General features: G+C 25.1%; 1 protein-coding gene across 6 annotated transcripts; it reads right to left on the bottom strand.

Annotated features, from left to right (window-relative positions):
- On the bottom strand, window positions 1–24,051 carry LOC126895706 (6-phosphofructo-2-kinase/fructose-2,6-bisphosphatase-like). 6 transcript variants are annotated; one of them, XR_007701699.1, is made up of 10 exons: window positions 16,400–16,549; window positions 4,852–4,977; window positions 4,632–4,792; window positions 4,408–4,542; window positions 3,688–3,945; window positions 3,319–3,537; window positions 3,020–3,254; window positions 2,825–2,952; window positions 2,137–2,229; window positions 1–485 (listed from the first exon to the last, which is right to left on the bottom strand). XR_007701699.1 is itself a non-coding variant. In XM_050667887.1 (9 exons), the coding sequence occupies exons 1-9, from the start codon at window positions 24,049–24,051 to the stop codon at window positions 405–407; spliced, it is 1,515 nt and encodes a 504-aa protein (XP_050523844.1). In that variant the 3' UTR covers window positions 12–404. The 6 variants fall into 6 exon arrangements, 5 of the variants coding, with proteins under 5 accessions (XP_050523844.1, XP_050523843.1, XP_050523848.1 ...); XM_050667887.1 differs by lacking the exons at window positions 2,137–2,229; window positions 16,400–16,549 and adding an exon at window positions 23,880–24,051 and having other exon boundaries at window positions 12–485; XM_050667886.1 differs by lacking the exon at window positions 2,137–2,229 and having other exon boundaries at window positions 12–485; window positions 16,400–16,548.
- Between the last annotated feature and the right edge of the window lie 197 nt (window positions 24,052–24,248).

Here is a 24,248-nt window from a genome sequence, read left to right as displayed (position 1 = left end):
GTGCTTACTTATCTTAATAATATAATTATAGTTATGTAAGTGAAAAATAAATAATAAATAAAATATCTGACAAAAAAATGAAAAATGAATAATTTTTAAAGATATCAATACAGTGTAATGTTAATAGAATATCAATTTTAACAAGTATAATTTTATGAATATAAAAGATTTTATCAGGCTGTAAGTACATAATGGTCAATTAAATATTTACATAGAAAAATCAATCAAATTAAGTAGAAATTTTAACTGTATACATAAAAATAAAACTATAATATTAGTCCAATTCGATTAAGTTAGTTGCCATGTTCCATACATCATTAACTTTTGACGCCAATCATACCCAAACTACTCATTAAATTTATAAAGGAAAACAAAATTATACACAGTGGTATTTAATTTGTAGTTTAAGTAGGTAAGGTTGTGTCACCATTCTCTTTTTTGACATCTTCAACATATTTAAATCTGTCTTCCAAGTATCCTGGAACCTATTAAAAAGTAATAATATTTAAAAATTATTTTAAGTTGACCAATAATCAAATAAGTAAGCGCATGCACCATAATTTTGTAAAAATTTAACACACCGTATTAGTTCACGCCAATATTATCTCAGTTTGGGGAATTATCCTTTAAAAAAATAAAAAAAGAACAATTGCGTAAATATTAATAAATATTTACACTGTTCTTTCTATTTAATTATAATATATAAAGATTAAAAATATGAAACTACACAATGCGTAGCAATGATTATAATATTTTAATGTATTATTTCAGTAACTCAAAATTACTATTTGTTTTAATATAAATTAAACATCTCCCTATTAATGTTGAAGTAAAAAATATGTAGTTTTATTAACTTACGATTTTTATTATTGAGGTAGTAAATATTTAGTTTTAATTTTAGCTCCTTAATAATTGAGAGGCTAAAAATAAATATTATTACTAAGTTTTATTTAGAAGATGATATATTTTTTTAAATATAACTATAATTTTTAAAGTGACATATAATAATAATTCCATCAATATTGTAACCAAAGGTCAATAAAGGCTGAGTAGTAGAGAAACTAAGAAGCCTTAGAGTTTGCGAGGTGTCTAACAAAATCAATTAGCTAGAATTTAGTTTTTTTTTTTTAGTAAGATTAAATTTTAGTTTACACTGATTTTTAAAAAAAGTATTCCTCATCATATTTAATAATGAGATTTCAAATTCCCTAAATGCATCATAGACATAGTTTTTCTTTTCTAATTTCACACTAGAATTATAGGAAATTATATTTAATTAACAAAATGATAGACAAAAAAGTTTGAACTGAAAAATTAATAAAGCTCTGAGCGTTTTACTGGTGCTAATGTTAACAGTGGCGTAATCATGGGGAGGTACGGATAGGGCTGTAGCCTACTCCCAATTAATTTTTAATTGATAAATTAAAAATAAATATAATAGATAAAACACATTACATTAAACGACTATTATATGTATTTACTTAGAAATTATATTTTATATTTAATCTACAAAAAATATCCAAATTGATTCACATTTAAAAAATTAACTGTAAAGAATACAAAAAAATAAGAGATTATTAAATACTAGTTTGTCATATTATGTATATGTATACATAGTATAAAATTGGGTTGGTTGAGGCATTTAATTTTTTGCATAAATTGAGTAATAATTAAATTATTTTGAAAATTTTTTTTGAACATAAGTTATGCATGCATACAAATATCAGAATTCAATTTCTTTTTTATTCAAATGATTAGACCGATTTGTATTGTATTGTATTGAATCGTATATTTTTATGAAAGATCAAATCGTAAAATGAGCAATCAAGGCGTATTATATAGGCAACAACAAGTGGTTGTTAGAATAGTATGATAACAGTTCGTTCTAGCAGTGTTATCAATGCGACAATAATTAGATGATGTTTTCTTCACATTGAATCAAATTGAAAATAATTTGTAATAATTTTTTTGACAAAAATTAACATGAACTGATGGATTTTAACCTTCGATATCATTGAACCATGACCAATTATGATTGTGATACATTTTATGCAATGAAAGTGATGATTATGTCATTGAAGAGACATTGTTCATGGAGCACAATAAATATTATAAGATTTTTTTTTTATCACTTACCGTACCTGACCGAAATTTAAGTCGCATATAAAATAAAACCACTTTGCCATCTTATCAAAGGAAAAATTCATATCAAGCCTCAAGTGAACCAACCTTATACAGACAAGATGCAAAAAAAAAATTTATTTAGTAAACATATTAATTTAAGTTTTAGTGAACTGTGCAATAATTTAAATATAATTGTATGAGCAGGAAAACATTAGGGAAAATAATATATAACTGAACATTAATTATAAAATGATTAATTTATTTGTTTTTTCTTAGAAAAATAAATTAATAAATTTAATATAACTCCTAAAATTATTGAATAGATTGTTAAAAAACTAGTCCTCCACTAAAAAAGAAACTATGTACTATAATTAATGGAATATTGCAAGGACTGAATAATAACAACAAATCAATTAACATAAAAAAAATATATCATTAATTTTAACTTATATACAAGTAATTAAATTTAAAAACTTAAGTAAAAAAAAATTAAAAAATAAAACAAAATTTATTGATATTAGATATGAATGAATAATTTTTTTTATACATACTGAGGTGTACATTATCATTAAAAATGTTTACATGAATTAAAAAAATAATATTGTTAGTTTATAGTCAGTAAAATTAAAATTATTTTACATTTTCTAATTAAAAGTATACCCTGTAAAAAAACAGTTTATTAATCTCTAACATAACTCACCTGTGGTTTAGGACGATGCGTATTGACAGCATCAATTGGAAAGTTAATCTGTTCCATTTTACAACCATATGCTACTGGTGTTAGTTTAATTAAGGTATGCAACGGCACTTCCAAATACGGTAACTCTTCTATTAATGAAAATAAAAAACTGAAGGTTTATATTGCCAACTGATAAGCATTTTTTTTAAACATTACCTGCATTTTTATCTAAGAAGTATGCTAATAAACACCTAAGTACAGCTTGATGGCTGACCACTAACACATTACCCTGTCTCTCAAGCTCCATAATAACTGGTTCTAATCGAGCCACTAAATCTTCATATGATTCACCTCTTGGGTAACGGTAAGCAAATTTATCTTTGTCACGGGCTTCAAATTGTTCTGGGTATTCATTTTTTATCATTCCATAAGTCTTACCTTCGCATACTCCCTTAACAGTACAATAAATAAAAAATATATTCAAATTAATAATTGAATAAAAATTGAGATCTTACAGCATCAATTTCATTAAGAGACTTCCATCTTTCTTGTGGTGCACGTACACCACACGCTGTTTGAATAGTTCGGTGATGCCATGAAGTCCAAACCCGAAGATTTTTAATATTTTGGTCATTTATGTAGTTGGCTAAGGCTACAGCATATTTAACTCCATTTGGTGATAACTGTGAGTCACCACCAATCTTGCCTTCTTTGTTCCACTCACTTTCTCCATGCTACAAAAAATTAATTTTACTTCTTTAATAAATAATGTACAATTAATAAAATTATTACTAATTTAAATATTCAGTAAAATTTCTATTAAATTGTAAAAAAACTAACAACATTTTTTAGAGTAAAATGCATGTAATTTAAAATTAGCTTACTCTTGTAAGATAAATAGTTCTTGGAATGATATGAATATTCATCAAGTAGTAAACAATGCGTGCTTGAATGTGGCCTTCATGTTTATGCACTAATACTTTTTCTCCAGTATTGAATATTTTCATATAGCTAAGACTGGATTCTGTGTGTTCATCCAATGGCTCATATCTCTCTTGGTAATGTTCTATTCGCTGCAAGAAATCTCGTAATGCTATATCTGCCCCCATGCTTTGATAATCAGGGCTATTAACCTTCACTTCCTGCAAATAGATTTTTTGGATAAAATAATAAAACTATAATTATATCTTTATTGTTGTCTGAGAAATATTACAGATATATAAATATTATAACTACAATATAAAAATAAAACAAAGAAAAATCAACACCAAAAAGTTGAAGTTAGTAACAGAGTGTAGAAGTTTATACATCAACAATATAAACAATAGACTAATTTGATGTAGTATTAATTAAAACAAAAAAATTATAGTAAACCAATCAATACATTTTAAAAATGAAATAAATATGTACCTTATTTAAATTAAATTACTTAAAATAAGTATCTTTAAAAATTTTAAAAACGAAAATTTATTATTGAAATTTTCCAAGTTAATATTTAAATTTATACCTCTATCAATAGAATTTTTAAGTCCAAAGTTTTTGGCAAAAAAAGCATATTTTAATTAACTAAAATTTTTTTTTTATTTAAATTTTAAACTGTTCACCATTATATTTTGTTCAATTATTTTAGGATCATCACAGACAGATTCTACAAAAAACAACTTAAAACCTCGTTTCTTAACGACTATGTCCAATATTAACTGCCGTCGTTCAATTGTAGAGTTAGTAGCATCAAAAACCTGAAATAAAAGGATGAATATAATTATTTTTATACAACGTAATATAATTTATTCCAAAGTTCTCCTTAAAATAAGACTTATTTACTCACTGCTACTTCACCACCATTGTCCAACCAAGTACATACATCGTCAAGGGCATCGATAGCACATTGAGTTCGAATAGCCATAGCTTCTTTATTGTCCGGTCGGAAAAATTCATGGCTTTTGTATGCTGTGGTGGCATGCCGGCGGTATTCTCCCAGGTTGAAAACTAAAATATATAAAATTTTAATATTTAAGTTAAGATTAAATAAAGCATATTAAGTGTACCTTTTGTATTTATACCAATCCAATTAAGGTATCTGGAAAGTTTTTTTGAAATGTAAGTTTTGCCACGAGCTGGTAGCCCTACCATGGCAATGACATGTGGCGTATTGACATAATTTAAACGTTCTCCTAAAAAAAATGTCATTTTAATATGAGAAAGATGTATTGATCAAAGTATTTGATAAAATATATCCGTCAGACAAAAGACATGTTATGTTACTTATTAAAGTCACGAATTTCGTTAATTTTTATATCACAGTTACAAATTAATTAATTTCATAGACTAAAAAGAAGGCATTCATGCAAATTATTTTGGTACTATGAATAAATAACTTGGTTATTAATATTTCAAAATTTATATATTCATATAGTAATAAATAAGTCTTTAGGTCTATTTATATAAATTAAAGTGCGCATTATAATTTTATTTGAAATCGAATCACGCACTTTTACAAACGTTCTAAGTCAAAAATAACTAAACAATGAAATACTGAACAAAACAATAATTTCTAAAGAAGTAAAATTGCTAAGAAATGCAAATCATAATATCGGCATGATAATAATAAGCTATTATTTTTAAATGTACAATGACAATCAGGGGCGGATTGAGAGACACAATAACTAGGGCAGCTCAGCTCGCACCAAAAAATAATTGTGCCGCTCTTTGTCAACAAATAATTTTACAAAACGAATTACGTTAATTATAACGGTTCTCATTACTCTGTAGATAGCAACCAGGGTGCAATTGCGCCCTTGGTCAGTCCGCTTCTGATGATGATTTTATAATAGGAAGACTTATAATTTGTTGTCATCAATTATTCATGTATTTTAACATAGTATACAAGTCAAAATTATGATTTATTATAATATTTACATTATATTATAATAGATTAGATATATTAGTTTTATTTATACTGTGATATAATGTTGCCAACCTAAGTACTATACACATACTCTTTGTTTATGTTGATTTCGATATGATTTTTTAAGTAAACAAATATCTAAAATCCACGCTTTATATACATGTTTTATTGTCAAAAATTTTTAAAACGAAATTATTTTGCAACGAAACAAGTGATTTTTTACGGTACCTTTATCGACAAACATTATATCGATAATATTTAGCACATAAAACTTTAAAAATTAAATGTACATGTTTTGTATGTAAAAGGTATGAACGTCAGTAATTTTTTTAATAAAGATCTGATTAAGTTGGTTATTTCTCATATCATTCCAAAACTACTAATTTTGACAATTTAACCAAAGTACAAATAAGACGATTATTATTACATTAAAAATATGAATAAATTACTTAATTTAAATATACTTAATGTAAATGATAACGATAAACTTCAGTATTACACCTAGCAAAAATGTGGATCAAGTGGTATTTTATTTTAAAGTGATATAATCAAATTCATTTTAAAGTAAAATTTTAATAATAAATTGAAAAGTATAAAATATATCAATTGAAATAATTAAAACGATGAAAAGATCATCATAATAGAGTATAATAATTCATAAGCATAAAATTCAGACAAAATTCTTATTTTATAATTAATTAAAAAAATGTAATTCAGAATCGTCGTCTTTTTGGAGTCAAAAAAACTGCAACTCAAAGGAATACAAATAATCACTTTCACCCTACCGAGTAAATGCAAATTAACCGCTTTGTATTATTGAGAAGTACTCGATGATTTACAAATAAAAATGCACATATCTAAAGAAGTAATAGGCTACACTACAAATTAGAATTAAAATAAAATACAAATATTTGAATTTTGTTTAGATTTACTTTTCAATACACATTTATAAATGATTTCGTATTTTCTCTTTTAAATATCACATAAAGCCCACTGATTTAATTTAATTTTACATAGATTTCTCATTCAAGTCAGTTAATTAATTCAATTTTAATTTATGTACTATTCGTTAAATTTATATAACTGAGATCTAATCACACACTTCTAACAAATATTTATATATTATTATTTTTATTTATAAACTATACAATTTTCATCGGTAATGATCAGAAAAACTCAGTCAATAATCAAGATTAGACTATTAAAAATCGAAATGGGCTCCAGAGCGATCGCTTCTTGCCATCGTCCTTTAAATGGGGAGGGCAATGGGATCTAGTAATAATTCTATACACAAAATGAATCAAGGATCACAATTATAGTATTTTTTGTATTGGTATTGTTATAAGTGCCGTTATTTGAGGTTAAAAACTTAGATAAAAACACTTAAAAACGCAATATTTACATAGATAAAATTAAAAAAGTATATTTTAATTAGTATTAAAGCTGTTAGCATATAATTCTTAAAAAAAGTATTAATGATCATTGTTTCGACATTACACAAAACTTTGCTTATAGTATTATACTTTTTAGGTGTAGTTAAAACTAGCCCTACAAAAATATAAAAAATATAAGCATTGGCGTAAATTTTTTTTTTATAAAAATACAAATAATTTTTAAAAAATTTAGATGGATACAGCAATTTTTTAAGGGCTCAAGACCCAAGTTCCTCGATTTTCGACTATATATGCAAGTATATACATTTTATCCTAGCCAAGCTATGCCATAGCTAACAGATAAAAATCAATAAAATGTACTTAGTACATCGTCTAATAGTTATATTTTACATGAATAGTATATTTTTACGGAGGAAAATTAAAATTTAAACAAGGTAGTAATAATTCACCGCATTAGAATAAAGCTGTTAACATGATATTATTTGTTTAGTTCATTTAGAACTGTATTGTAATTTATAATAACGTTTTGTGTCGGTTGACTCGGTATTCGAATTGCTAATTTAGATGTGTTCATAAGCAATGTAATGATTGACATCATATGGCTTCGGGTAAAATGAAATTTAGAAGCATGTCAAATGAACAATACGTACTAACAGTTGGAAAAAATGCGTTTTAATTTTAAGTAGAAATCAATTTTCAATGTTTTCTACAAATAACACAATTAATAATCACTAAGGAAAACTAATTTTCTGGGTTTGTTTACGTCATTCTCAGTGTTTATTACACATGATATAGATTATTTTAAATGTTGTATTATGGTTTTATTTTTTGAAGATATAATAAAACATACTATTAAATACTTATTTTTTAAGACTTTAAATGTATTTTTTACTATTAAAACGAAAATTATGATATAGAAACTCATTCCAAAATATTAATATTATGATTGTTCGTTATACATTTTGTTTTTAACTGATATTAGGGTATATATATTTGAACCGTTAAAAATTTAAGAATGGTGTTTTGCATTTAAGTTTGATATTGCAGACATATATATATATATATATATATATATTAAATAAGAAAAAAATTGACAAAATATTTTATTATACACCAAAAAATAAGTTATAAAAAGTCTTTTGAAGTCTAAAATAAATAATTATCTAAAAATTATGAATATTTTCTAGCAAAAAGTCAAGAGTAATTATTTTTGTATTAAAAACAAATGTTTAAGTATTATAATATGATATACATTCCTAGTTTATATTAAAATATTTGAGAAAATATAACAAAGTAAACCGACATAGGATTAAAGAAAAATGTATTAATCGAAGGGAATTGAATTTGAAAATAATATTTATGTATAAAAAAAATGTAATAATATTCAAAAGTACGAGATTATTTTATCCAATATATAATTATGTTCAATAACGATATTCAATAAAATTATTAATTTTATATAAAATAATAAATATAATATAAATTTAAAAATAAATTTTTATATATAATGCGTTTTAAAATTAATTTTATATTTTAAATACAAACTTTGTACATAAAAATCGTTGAAAATAGTATCTACTGTTATAAAAATGTTATACATATTTACGGAATTTCTAGAGTTTTAATAAATAGTTAGAAACAAGTTTTTACATTTAATTATTATATTACGTGACGACTTTAATAAATTAGACATAAATTGAGGGAGCATATAGATGTGTTATATACCTTATCGTTAGAATATTTCATAGGATCAGATATATTTGATGGAAATATTAAGCCTTCTATATTTTTCGGTTATTTCAAACAAGTTTTTTAACTATTATTTGTCAGGATAAAATGTTACCTAAAACAACTAAGGTAACCTGTTTAAGTTTTCGAGGAAAATACATTAAAAATGAGAAATGATAGAGTAAATAAACTATCAAAAACAAGGCAGAACATTTATTTATATTATTTAAAACAAATTAAATAAGAAAAATTATACTAGTTTATTTGTGCAGTATTAAATAGATTCATTTTTATGTTACTATATGAGAGATCATATAAAAAATAATAATAATAATAGTAATAACTTGTTTTTTGAATAATGTTCTGTATTGATAAAAATAAATGACATGAAATTTGCTGATAAAATTGAGTAAATTTAATTCAACATTTTTGTAGTGCGATCAATTTCAAATAATATGTAAAAAAATGTTTCCTTCAATTCATCAGACGTTTCAAAAGCAAAGAAGACACGAACTTGGTCGCACACATATATAAATTGCATAGTTTTTTTTTTCGTCCTCATTCTAATCGATTATCCGCCGCATAACCGTTATGCTTGACCTTATAACAGTTTAGGCGTTAAGCATCTGTGTACACAATGTAATACACATAAAAAAAAAAAAACTACGAAGAAAAAACAATAATTTTTATCTAAGGAATAATCGATGCATAACGTTGCATGTGTTCCACCGAGTACGTGCAAGGCCGCAGGGTTAAAAATGTAATGATTTTTTTAGTCAAGGTTGTGAATAGTCAACTCACCGATTACAATGATTTCCTGCCGTTCGAAATACGACATCCGACGTGACAACATCTTGACCGAGTCCGATGATGGTTCTCAACGGAGATTAAATTTCAAATTGTATTTTTTTAATAAAATAAAAAACCTGCAAGGTTTAGGCACATGTTACAACAGTTGTCGGAAAAATTGTGGATTTCGGGCTCATTTAACCGTTTTTCGCATATCGATAGTTTGACGAGCAATGAAGAACAATGAATTTTTTTTTTTTTTTTCAAGAAGATTTAAGTGCGACGTGTGGCAAACGACTAGGCATTCGTCGTAACAGTGTTGTAATAGTTGTAATCGTTAAGCCGTTTTATTCGTCGCCGTTTCATTTGGTGGCGGCAGTAGCTGGGCATGGGCCTATGAGACGCGTCGACGACACTGAACGAACGTGATACGAAGGTGCTTTCTTCTCGATCACTACTAACAAACGCTAATGACGTGCTCAACGGTCACGGTTATAATTATTGTACGTCTGGTCTATAAATATAACCGAAAGATTTGAGCATAAATCGCACCTAACCTCCCTAACGTGACAACGCCGCGATACTCCAGACCTTGTCAATCAATAATCCAAGGTCTAAATTGTCGTTTTTTTTTTCTACCCAGATGAACTTTTTTATACACAAAATAAATTTTCTTGTTTCGCAGTCGTTTTATCTAGCGACTTTTTGTTTCTCTAAAAGTATCCGTAAGACCTTCGGTGGTGTTTTGTATTAAATTTAATTCAGGATGTCCCCTCCTACTGCTACCCAACACTAATGACTAACGGCATCTGGAAATTCTGGGAAAAATTTCCTTACGAATAACGTACGACGTTGTTGTAAAAACATATTGATACAAACGTAATTAATTTTGTTTTGTTTGCCAAAACGGCTAGAGTGCATAAACAGTTCATGCTTCGTTTAACATTTGAGTTATTCTTATGGTCCCCCATTATTATAGTATTAATAACGTTTTATTTACAAAAAGTAAAACACTATGTACATAAAAATAAAACATTTATAACATTGTTGCAATCCAATGGTAGTCATTTGTGTGTTTATTTTTACATAAAATGACAAGACCGCACCATTAAATGGATGTCATTTTTTATGCTTTTCAAAAGCGCTGTTGAATTAAGCACTAAAATCGAATAATTGATTGTTTAGACAAGTTTCTTTTTAACTTTTGTAATTATAAAAGTTATGATTATAATCATATGAACAAGGGCGTATTTAGAAATGTACAATGAATTTTATTTTCGTTCCTTATCCTAAGGATAAGGAATGAACATTTAAGATGCAGTATAGGTGTAGCGTCAATCGTGGATAAAATGAAAGAAGATACTTATAAGGTTTGGTGGTGTTATGATGAGAGAAGAATCGGAAGCTGCAAGAACAGTTATGGAAATGAATTACAAATGAAGAAGAGGTAAATGAAGACCGAGAAAGATATGTTATTGAATATGATATGAGGATGTCTGATGTGTGCGTAGATGATGTGAGAGATCATGTCAAGTGGAAGTTTAGGATAATGGTGGTGGCTGACTCCAAGTATTTAGAATAAAAGCAAGCAAAATAAGAAGATAATAAATAAATTTCATAATCGATAAGGTATCATAAAAATTGGACAAAAATAACACAAAACAAAATTATAATTTTTTTTTTTCAATTTTCAATCAATAAGTATTTTTTATGATCATCCCTTATAAGAGTGACAATTTTTTCACTAACATAACTAACTAGTTTATTTATTAGACATATATTTAATTTAGAAAATGACTGGTTGACAACATCTTTTACACCATTATTTCAGAATTTATTGACACGTTATAGTTAAGTTATAAAAATATAGAAAAGTTGTTTTCATCCAATCATTTTCCAAATTAGATAATTATCTAATAAATAAGCTAGTTAATTATATATGTTGCCATTTGAAAAAATAATTTTGACACCTTTAAAAGGTATAAGGGATGATCATAAAAATATTTTATGATTAATAAATTGAGAAAAATATGTTAATATTTTAAAATGTGTTAATAGTTATGTTGGGTTTAAAAATAAACCCAACCTTGTATAAAAGAAAATTACAATTTTTTTTTTTATTTATTAATTAAATATAGTTTATGATAAATGCATTACTTTGTATAATAATTAATGTATAAAATATAGGCATTTTTGTTTATGTATTACACTTCAAGAAGATTAAATTCAAAATATTTGTTAGTAATAAATGATAACATTTATGGGACTATCCTAGAGAAATTTGCTTCACAAGACAGCTATATCAACCAATGTTCAATGAACATATGTTATAGATAACCACAAAAAAGTGGAAATTGTTTTCAATTGATCAGTTTTCAATCACTAACTCTTCATCAAATGCTATAACATTGCTCGATAAAAATATTAGCATATCTCAGCCAATGGAAGAAAGGGCAATTGTCTTGTGCTCCCCTCTAAATACGCATCTGCATATGAAACTATAAGTAAAATAAATAGTATCTAAAAACATGTATTAAAATAAATGACTGTAAGTTTCGACTAAAAATTAATTGATATTTAACAATAATATTGGTTAAATTATTATATAATAACGTTTCGATGATTGACAAAGACCATTTTGTATTAAATAAAAATTGTATAACTTACACTTTGTGTAATAGGGCTTCACTTTAGTGAACCCTTAAATGTAAAATAGTTTATATAATTGGAAAATTAACTTCAAATAAAATAAAAAAATTAAGTATGAAGATAATGCACATACATTATTCGATAGGGACTAGTAAACTGAATTCAGATTCACCAAAAATGCAAAATATTATTTTTTTTTGGAAATTATCATATGATACAGTTCATTACTATACTATTTAAATAAATATTCATTTAATTTATCTTAATCTATATGCAAAAATAAATTGCAATTCTTTAGGTTATACTTTCTAAGAATATCTTATTTATAAGAATATAAATCTTTATTATAGCCTTAATTACCCTAAAAAATAATTCGAAATAATTATAGTTATATTGTTATTTATAAGAAATTTTCAAACGTTTATCTGTTTAATAATATTTTTAATTATAAACAAGTACGCACATCATACACATGTTATTATAAATCGGCAGTACGGACAGAACGTAACTCAAATTTTGACAAAAAGAGATTTTTATCAATAATAATAAAATAAGTTTTTCACAACATTTTTTTCTACATATTTTATAGTAAAACTCATAGTTATATTAATAGCTATAAAAATAAAATCACCAATTATATTAAAATGTATATTATTTAAATTTGTTTTTTGATCATTCTGAAAACCTAGAAAAACTGAGATACGTTGCAGTATAAACGACGGAATAATTCAATAATGTTGATTTTCATTTCACAGGCATTTCACTCTCATCCATTCACCCTTAAAGAATTTGAATAGCGCGTTTTTTGCTTTATCCTATCGAGCCTCTTTATTTTTTGATAGTTTAAATAATAAAAATATTTAGCTACACACGTCATGTTTATGACATAAGATTAAACAAAAATCATTTGACACTTAACAAAACAGCGTTTTAACAGATACTTCGAGATAATAAAATACATAAAAGCTCTATATAATGTCTAGAAACATTATTTAAATAAAAATTAAAGACATGAAATAAAAGTTAAGTTATTAATTATTTCATATTCAATACTATAAAATAATTATTTCAAATCATCTAAGGAGCTTGAAAAAATGCTCCTTAAATGATCACAGAATCTGCAAAAACACTACTTTCGCGTTAAATATGTTGTGATGTAATTGTTACGGGCATTTAGATAAAATTGACCTCTTAATCAATTTCTTCATTGAAATTATTAGGTTGGGATTTTAAAATCATCAATAACAAAAATAAATTGTTTATAAATAAATAATTGAAGATTTAATGTAGTTAAGCAAGTAACCAGAAAACCGATTTTTCAGATCAAAATTTTACTAACAATGTTAACCAAAATTGAATGTAAAACAGGGGTCGGATTAAAAAAAGATTTCTTTTAATGTTTAAATATATTACAACGTTATCTTATAAATGAGTTTAACGTTATTCATAATATAAACTGTATATAATTTCTATGTTTATCATTTTTATTATTAAAATGTTATTCAATTTTTTTTTGTTCATCGTTTTTTTTAACGTTACTACATTTTTACGTTATAAAGGTTCGATACTACCACGAGCAGTTTTTAATGTGAGCAAGCAAATGACTACTTTATTCTTTCCATAGAATATTATTAAATATAGCATTTGAAAATAATTTATTTTTATTTTAAGAATAATTGTTTTACCTTACAAGTTGTATTATGTTTAATATAATTTCACATTTATTGATATCACATATTTTTGGTTTTTTGTTTTTGATTATGTTTTAGGAAAATGTTTTGTTATAAACGTTGTTCATGCACTGATGTAAAGTTATTTCGCTAGGTACCAATATAAATTATCAAAATTGCTGGAATACTTTTTTTTAAGTTAATTTACAAGTTAAAAAAAGACACTCGATTTAACTCTAATGATAGTAGTTGTATAAAATGAATTGTCCCATGATCGAGTAAAAATTGTATAAATAGAAGTTAAATTGATCTGTGCTTTAATGTGAATCGGGCATCATTTCAACATTTCTACTAAATAATGTCATGGATTTTTGTCACTATATCTTACATAAACTTTTTTAGGACAACTGATAGTTTTTTTTTTACTAATTACAAAATCATAATTAATGGCGTGCTAAAAATCGTTATAATTTAAAAATAAGACCAAATTAGAAAATAACAATTCAAATGACATAATTAAATAATTATTAATAAACAAAAATTAGGTTGTATGTCACACACACAGTTTGAAAAAAACAAAATTATTATTTTTTTTAAATAGTTTTTTCGTACATCTAAAATACATATCCAAAACCAATAATATCAATGTAGATTGATTAGTCTCTGTTGTTATTTAAGCAGTACGCATAAAATGAACAAACTGATTTTATTTGATTGTTTTTTAAAGAGCATATTTGTAATATCGTAGTATTAAGGTAACTGATTATTTGATATAATCTCAAAATAAAGTTTTCAAAACTAATTTTAAACACAAAACAAATTTTGTATGTTATAAGCGGTGAAAAATTTTATTTCTATACAATTGTATATCCGGAAAAGTTAAAAAAATTACTTTTGAAATACAACTGTTACTATGAAGGGTCATAACTATTATTATATTTCAATAATCAAAAAATTTAATCTAAGTAAATTAATTTTATTTCAATGGAATTTTCTAATAAAATTTGGTTTTTCTATGGTTTTAACATTAATAGTCTGTATTCAATTTGGATTTTGGAGATGGCGTTAACGAAAAAACTCATTTAATCATAGAGAATACTATTAGTTTTAAGAAATATTACTATTTGATATAATTATGTATCTAAATCAGGATAGAAGATGACAAACCACGAACAAGGAACATGTATGTAAAGTTAAAGAATATATTAATGTCATTTATTGAATCATTAAGTAAAGGATGGAAAATTAGTGATTCATGGAATAGGTGTATCTACATTCAAATACAATAAAAAAGGAATATTATCTTATCTATGCTTAAATTAGATTTTTATTGTTATAAGATTTTATTAACCCAATATCGAACAGTCACAAGGAACAAAATGTTTATTTAATAGTAAAGTTGATAACATAATATAAAATTAAATGTTGTAAATTACTATAGCTTCATAGATAACAAAAATGTATTCGTAGGAAGAACCTAACAAAATAATCGTTATGTACTTTGCACAAAATTATCGACATAAAGCATCATTATATTCATGTCTAAAAATTTTTATAACAGAACAACTTGGTAATAAGAAAATTCATTATCGTATTATTTTTTAACCTTAGTATTTGCATTTATGAGTTTATTTAATTTAATATTCAAATTGTAATTCAAACACGTTAAGTGAAATTATTATCTTTAAAAAATTACGGTAAATACTTTATATATTACAGTGCCAAAAAATATTCTTGAAGACGGAGAAAGCCATAATATGTCACATAGAACACTGTCAAAGTTGTTAAACGACGCACAGGGCCAAGTAGGGTAGATACAAAAGATTTGGTAATATTAAATTAATCAGTTTCTTAGTAGTATTTAGTAAACAATAATTTTGATTGAAATATTCTTATATTTAAATGAAGAGAAAACATTTTGAATGATAATTTATTTTTGAAAACATAGCAAACGAAATACCTAAGTTAATACTTACTCCCTTAATTTCACATACAGTAATGTTTAATATCTATTAAATAACCATCCAACAAAATTAATAGATAAAAAAAACAATAAAACAATGAAATTTTTGATTGACAAAAATCCTTTCAAAATTACAATTGAATTTTCAAAATATCAATTAATAATATTCTACTTAACTAATAACTGAATATTAATGTTCTAAATAATCAACAAAGATACTTTTGGTATTCGTAACTAGTCAGTGAGTTTTATTCGTGCACTCGAAACAACAACGCTATTAATTCAGTTGACAAACAACTTGATGTAATATATTTTTTATGAATACATAAACATGGAGTAATGTGAATTTAAATAAGATGGGATTGTACCGCAATTCATAACACCTCGTTGCAATATTTATTCAAAGCAGACGGTCTATTTTTGGAAAACTGAATGAGATGATGACGTTTAATAAATGCGCGCCGTGAACAACAATTAGACGTACAAACAACTCACCCTCATCTTTGGGAACGACCCAGATCTCTTTATTTAAGTGTCTGAAACCTAGTGGTACAAATTGCGAACCATCGTGGAGCTGATCCAAACGACTCTCCATAGTTGCGAGTCCGTGACGAGACTGTGAATGGAAACAGACTGCATTCAGCGAGCAGATGCCCTGAACCGGTCCAGTGCGCATCTATCGCGGAACAGTGAACGCTTGATCCGCTTGCGCGCGCATGTCCGTTGGCGCGTCTATAAATACTTTTCAGTATTATCTCCAATATTTTTTTAGAGTACGTATATTATACATACACACACACAAGGATTTGCTAATTTTTGAATTGTACGTATAATTTATAATCATACAAATTGCGCTTGCGCTATTATGTTTTGTGCGCTTGTAAAGAAATTATCAGAAGGGCCTTGACAGTTATTATAATACACGTACGTGATCCGCTACTCGATAATTTAGAAAGTTTATTTAAGAACTATAAATAACTGTATTACCTGTGGCGGTCTTAGATAAACACAAGTTGAGACGAGGAAATGAATATACCCTCTTATAATAGAGCCATCTTTATATATATTCGGATGATTTTTTTATTAAGTATGCTAGACAACTTAAAAAGACTTACGTTCAAAATAAATTAAATATTGTCAAAAAAAAAATCACTCAGGAAAGAGTGTAAAATTTTTTATTCATTTTTAATTACGATTTAAAATTTAGCAAAGTCATTAAATTTAGATTATCACAGACAGAGGTAATTGATTGTGTTAACTCTGTATTAATATCGAGTAGTATTTTTGGTATACATGACGAGCATGTAACACTCGAGCAACGGACAATTACGAATTTAGAATAGGGAAACTGCAGCAGAAACTATAAAAATTCTATTTCAATTCTGTCAAAAATGTCTACATCGCTCAAGATAATACATTGTATACAACAAAAACACAAACATTTTTATATTATTAAGCAACTCGATTTTCTAATATCATTAGCATTTTACACCTGTACAAAATCCAACTTGAAATACACAGCTGTCATTAATTATGGTGTACAAATTGCGTTACCGCATGTTTAATAATCGGAACGAACAGAAAAATAGCGATTGGTCGCAATTTAACAAATTAAATAAAATTAAAAAACACAACATTTGATTTTTTAAATGCTTTTGGAGATATACAATTTACAAGGTTGTGACTGACGCAATACAGGTTGTAGTTAACTTGAATACCTTGTTTATAAGAGAGCGAATATATATATAACTATATTTTTATATATTGTGTAAAAATGATCTAGATTACAAAAACCTAAACGATTTAAAAACTGTTAACATTCATTAAAAATTGTTCTCAAATGCTTTGAATTTTAGAACTTAAGAGCATTATTATGAAACGTATTTAAACGGTAAAAATATGTTCATTAAAGAAATAGTATTGAAATATGTATAGCAAATTTCAGTTATATAACTTACACCTTTAATTACTAGATGCCTTTGATTAGCGTTTTCCAACTGGTTTTTAAATGTATCACATTAGGTATAAACAATATGATTTTAATTAATCGTAAATCATTTGTAAACTATAAACATAGGAATTCTTAGATAGGATATGATATTAAGAACACATACTACGATTGTTCACTTTTGAGATAAGTCTATCAACGGAAAGTGAAATGAATCATTAATATAAAAATAGAATCAATATTAATAACAATATGAATTTATTTACTATCAAGTCCCAAAGAATAGCGCATAATAATAAACGGCGACAGACTGCGATTGATGTATTGAGCTGTGGTTACATTTATCTGTCAGACTACATAGTTAATACACGAATTTTTAAACAAATGGAAAATGTAATATCAAAGAATATCATTCTTTTGCGTTCTAAATAATTTAAATTTATTTCATAATGTATACATTGATAAAAAAAAAAACAAGCTATTAAAATAATATTTATGAATACATCTTAGAAATTCATAAAATATTTTCAAGAATGTTAAGTGTTGCTCGTGATCAATTATTCATCAAGCATTATTGTACTTCTTATATAATATGTCCATTCAACTTTAATCTAAACATTTAACTTAAAAATTACATTACAAGTATATTCTCATAGTTAATTTCATCTAATTTTTTTTAGTATTTAATAGTATTTTGGGTCATTACTAGCGTCTAACACAGACGGTACTTTTCATTTAATTTTTTTATCCTTATTAAATTAAGCAACTTGATAAATACCTTTTCAGTGTTTTTAGAATTTTTTCATAAGCGGTAAACATGAGCAGAATTAGGGGTGAACTTTGAGGGCTAAGCTCTTCAAAATTAAAATTATCCCTTCTAAAAATTTTGAAAAATATATATAATGTTTTATAAACTTATTTTTTATGAGGAGGGGTATATTAAAAATTAATTTTTTATTCAATTAAATCAATTTTAAATATTATTATTATTGTACATTTTAATAATAAAGATAACAATAATAACTTCAAACTAAGGGGTTTGTTAGCCATAGTCCAGTATTTCCTAATAGTTCCACCTGAGGTTTCTAATAACACATTTTTCTATAAGTAAATTTAGTTAAAACTAAAACAAATATACTTATATTGGTGCTTGTATCGTCAGTTTAAAGCTGTAAATAACTGGATTTTCTTATAAAATATTTTTAGTTTATTTAAAATCTAAAAAATATTGAAACAACATACTAGAAATCAAGCTAAATGATATTGATCATTGGAATTGTTTATAAAAATTACTATTATTAAAATATGTAATGCACTGGGAGATTTTTTTCTATAGATATAATTTACAATAGGCTTATCTATTATTAATTAAATATTTGGTTATTTTATTTAGGAATGAACAAGTCTATTTAGGAATAGATGGATAGGGGATATTTATTCATAACGCCTTACTGGAATGCTTTAAATGTAGAATAAATAGCTTTATTTATAAAGTTAGACTAAACATAGTTAAACAAAAAAAAATTATCAAGTGTCATTAAAGATTTAATATATACTGGTCAATTCTCTAACGCTTGTGCCACAGTAAAAATATGATTAAAATTGGTAGAAAAAATGATAGAACAGAATAGAAAGTACAAAATAAAGAAAACTGATAAATAAGTTAGCCATAAAACAAATAGTTGCATATTCCAACACAAAATTAAACGAAATAAAAAACAAATATGTATATAAAATTTATATAGACCACATTCAAGGCACCAAACTCCATGAAAATGTATTATGGTAGGTACCACAATAATTTTTTATTTCTAGGAGCGATTCCCTAAGTACCCTTAAAACTAAAATCCTACTTAATATACATTGGTTAAAATTAAGAAAAACTAAAACGAATATATATTTATCATTGATGTACTCAGGATGACTAAAATAAACTTTATAAATGCACAAAGTCTCTAACCCTAATTATTAAATTGAGATATAACAAGGAAACAATTGATTTAAAAATAATTACTTTATAAATTTAATGTGATTATTTTATAACATGAATATTAATAACAAGTAGTGAAGAAATATATTCATAATTAAGTGCGAATGCTTAATGCGTCATCATTACGTTTATACGCGACACATTATCTTTTATAGACATTCTTAGATGAAAACGAAATCATGTATACTGAACGTAACATAAATCTTAAAACTATAGTTGGTCTTTCTTCCCACTTATTTTTGCTATCTAATCTATAATAAGTTCTAAATTTGATCATTCTTATTCATTGACAAAAGTTACTACAACGACTACCAATATTCAAGAAATATCACAACGCAGTTGTGGCTGTCACTAGAAATATATTTAAAAATAGAGACCATAAATATAAATAAAGATAATTATTTATAAAAATAATTATTAACATCATGAGTACATTTAATAGATGCAAACGGAGGAGGAAGACAGAAAGTGTAATCTACAAGCCGGTATTTAGAATTCTTAATAAAAAGACAGTCTTCTCATTAGTCAAAACTTTACCTGAAAGTGAAAATGCTTTTTCAATATATACATTTCCATAGGAAAGTGAGAGTATAGATTAAATTAAGTTAGCATGAGGAAATTTTATGTCATTAGTTGATTCTTTAAATATTTTTTAATTTAATAAGTTTCTATTCGTAAATTAATTTTTCCATGGAAAACTTCAGCGGTAAAGTTTTATAAATTTTAATAATATTTATTTTTTAGCTTCTATGTGAATCTAAAAAGGTATTAGTTAAATAATAGTGTGGGTTTTTTTTATATCTATCCATAAAACTGTTTAGCTCTCACGGGATCTATTTCAATGATCAATACGTCAAAAAAGAATTCGATTTTAATTTAGTTGAACTTATCGTTTCTGAAATTGGAAAATACCCCTTTAATTTAAGAAATTTAAAAAAATATCTAATTTCAATACGATATACTAGAGATGATAAGCTTTCTTTCAGTATAGTTTTTACAAAATTCCACTAAAAATTTAAGGACAAATAGGGTTTGAAAGAGACCATCTACACTTGTATAAAATATTTTTTCAACTCTATTTTTGAAAAAGTTCCGGTAGGTCTGACAACTTCTAACCTATGTCAAATTAAAGCTTCTAAATATAATAAAACATAAAAAAAAATTGCCCGAAGATTGTTTTCTTACATAATATTGGCCGTCTAAATACAAAAAATCGCAGTTAAAAAAAAAACATGTTTATATTATTAAAAGGATGTATAAAATGTAAAGGAACAACGTTTAAAAAAGTTTCATGTACTTTATATTCTTAAAGAATAGTAATTTTAGCAAAAAAGTATTGGCTATACGATTACAGAAATTTCAAATGCATATGATAAGATAACTCAAATAATAAACATAGCCATTAAATGGTTGAGTGGAAAAAGGAAACAATGTCTATTGAAAGTTTTGGTTTTCTGTTATTTTTTCCATTCAGCTATTCAATTATGGAATTACAAATATACAAATTATTGTGAAATTTAACAGATTCGCATCGAATCGTTTTTTATGATACTGATATTAATTGTATAATATCACATATATTTGTTCCCCAACTATGCCGTAACCCAATAGACCGGCTTATTAGAAATGCTACGGTTTTTGGTATTTCAGTTGACCATAAAAATCTTGAGTACTTTAACATCAAGTTATTAAAAGTATTTTAAGTAGATTTTTAATTAAGTGTTTAATTATAGCTAGCTATATAATGTGCTTGTACACCGTTTAAAAACTCAGTTTTTCTACTTCATAGTAATTTTTATTTTCTGGTAAGAAAATCAAAAAAGTTTTTTAACGGTTTTTAACTGTGACACGAGATAGTAAAGTAATATACAAGATATTCTCATACTTGATAACATTACATCTAGTTATTAAGCTAAATACAAATATAGTTATAAATCATTTGTTTAAAATTGATAGTCAATGTATTTATTCAAATAGTATAATATAATTCAAATAGTACAATAAATTATACTTCATTATACAAATATTTTATAATAAGCACAAGATATCAATAAAATATAAATTATAATATTTTTACACAATGTAAATAATTTTTAAGAAAAATGTAAACATTCGTTAAAAAATACGGTCGAATTTCAAAGAAATATAAGAGTATATTTTATGGTTTTACAAAAAATACTAAAAAAACATAAATCTTCGTAAGATATATAATTGAAATTTACCTCTAAATCAGATTAAAAATTGAATATTAAATATCATTTAAATGTTTTGTCAGTTAAACAACTAGTTCAAGACGTGTATAGAACTCGAAAAAAATATTGTAAAAATGAAATTTTATTTTACTTCTTGTTTAGTAATTAAGGGTATCCATTGTTATCATTATTTATAAAAATTGACCTGTTTCCTTACATTTTGATTACCCTGATTGGAGGAGCAATAGAGAGATTACCTAATATATTTTCAGTCAACAAAATCATCCTCCCTAATTAATCTTATATACTCATTCCTTGAATTATTTTATTTCGTTTTCTTTGAATGATTTCCAAATATGGCCGTGTTTTAAAGTAAAAGATTTTTTTTTGTTCTAACTTAAAAATACAACAACAATTAAAAACAAAATGATGACGTTGAAAATTTAAACGGTTTGAATTAGTTTTTTTTGGGACCATGTGTATATACATAGACAAATAGGAAATACTACACACAAGAATAGAAATGCACGCGTTATTTTTGCGTTACACATTCCATTAAAAAAAAAAAAAAAAAAAAATTAATAAAAAGAATACAACATACAAGAACACTATGTATTTGTATTATTTGTATATTACGTAATCTGTTTTTATCACGATCTAAAAAAATTGCCTATACTATTTTTTAAAATTAAAATGTCGTGTACAATAAACAAAATAATGAAAAATATTTTTCAAAAATATTATTATATGTCTTATGATTTTTTAGCCAATCTTACTTGTGTAAATATTAAATTTAAAACTTCACATTAAATTATACATACATATTAAAATATAGGTAAATAATAACCTGGAATCATGTTATAAATGAATTTAAAAGGCCTACTTATAATCTATTTAAAAATTTATAACATAACTGAAGGTCCAAATTTGTGTGTTTTATGACACATAGAGCGTAATACGAAATTTTAAAAATTTATAATGACTTAGTACACAATTAAGAATTTTTTCAATTAAAGTTAACGGGTTTAAAAAAAAAAATTGTAACAATAAAAATAAGCTAAGCATTACTATTATAAATTAAGTTGTTTTGTATAAAAACTATTACTTAACTTAATTGTATAATAATATAAATAAAAATTAAAAAATCATGTAAAATAAAATAACAAAAAATACTAGAGTGAAGGTTTAAAATTAAGCTTATTTAATAATATAAGTCAATTATTTATTTATAGTTTAATTGATATATTTTTAATTTAATATTTAAATTAAGTTAGAATAAATTAAAAAATTTGTCATAGAAAATTCTTAGTGATATTAAAATTATGTTGACAAATAAACATTCAATTTATTATTGACTACTTTCTTATAGCAGCTAAAAAATGTTATGTGCTGTTCAAAGCTAGAATCCTATTTTTATTTTTTTGGTAAGTGATATTATATACAAATTTAAAGAGCTTTAACTGTGATTAAGTACGCTATAATAGTGTAAGTAGTTAATATACTCCCATAATGGTTGGTAAATTTTGGCCCTGGTGCTGTTTAATTGCTCAAATTTTAATGTAACATATATTAATCATAATTTTACGAAAAAATTGAGTTTTTGTATTTATCAGTTTCTATTCATAGTCTAACCTTTTTTTTGAACAATAAAAAAAATTATATAGAATTATATTATCTGTATCATATACTAATCTTATGAAAGTAAACCAGAAACAAAGTTATTGTACTACAAAATGAAAAATTTAGAAATGTAAAAATTTATTGGATACAATATGATATACTAGAAGACTAGTCTAGTGCACTAATTTTATCTCTTTGAAAATAAATTGTTATATATTAATTTACCTCTGATAGGAAATGGTTTTGTTTGAACTGTATCAGTATTTGGAGGAAGATGGCGATAAACTTGATTGTTTTCATCCTTAGGTGGTCGATAGTGTTCACTACAAAGTTTTACACAGTCACCATTGCTGAAATCGGGGACCACAGTTTTAACTACTGAGCTACACACAGACATTATAGTATTAAGAAAAAGACAAATAAGTTTTTGGTAAAATTATATTAAAATACTATGTGAAGCAAATGACACGAAAAATTTACTAGAAATAATCATTAAATTCAATAAACAACTTTATAACACAATACACAGAAAATTAACCAATAACTGGAAATATATTAAAAGATCACGGAGAATAATACCAAGAGAAACAGACC

The sequence above is a fragment of the Daktulosphaira vitifoliae genome, unplaced genomic scaffold (genome assembly GCF_025091365.1).
Source record: "Daktulosphaira vitifoliae isolate Bord-2020 unplaced genomic scaffold, ASM2509136v1 Scaffold_1, whole genome shotgun sequence".
Lineage (NCBI taxonomy): Eukaryota > Metazoa > Arthropoda > Insecta > Hemiptera > Phylloxeridae > Daktulosphaira > Daktulosphaira vitifoliae.
The sequence above is the reverse complement of the archived record's forward strand: the minus strand, read 5'-3'. Positions and strand labels throughout refer to the sequence as shown.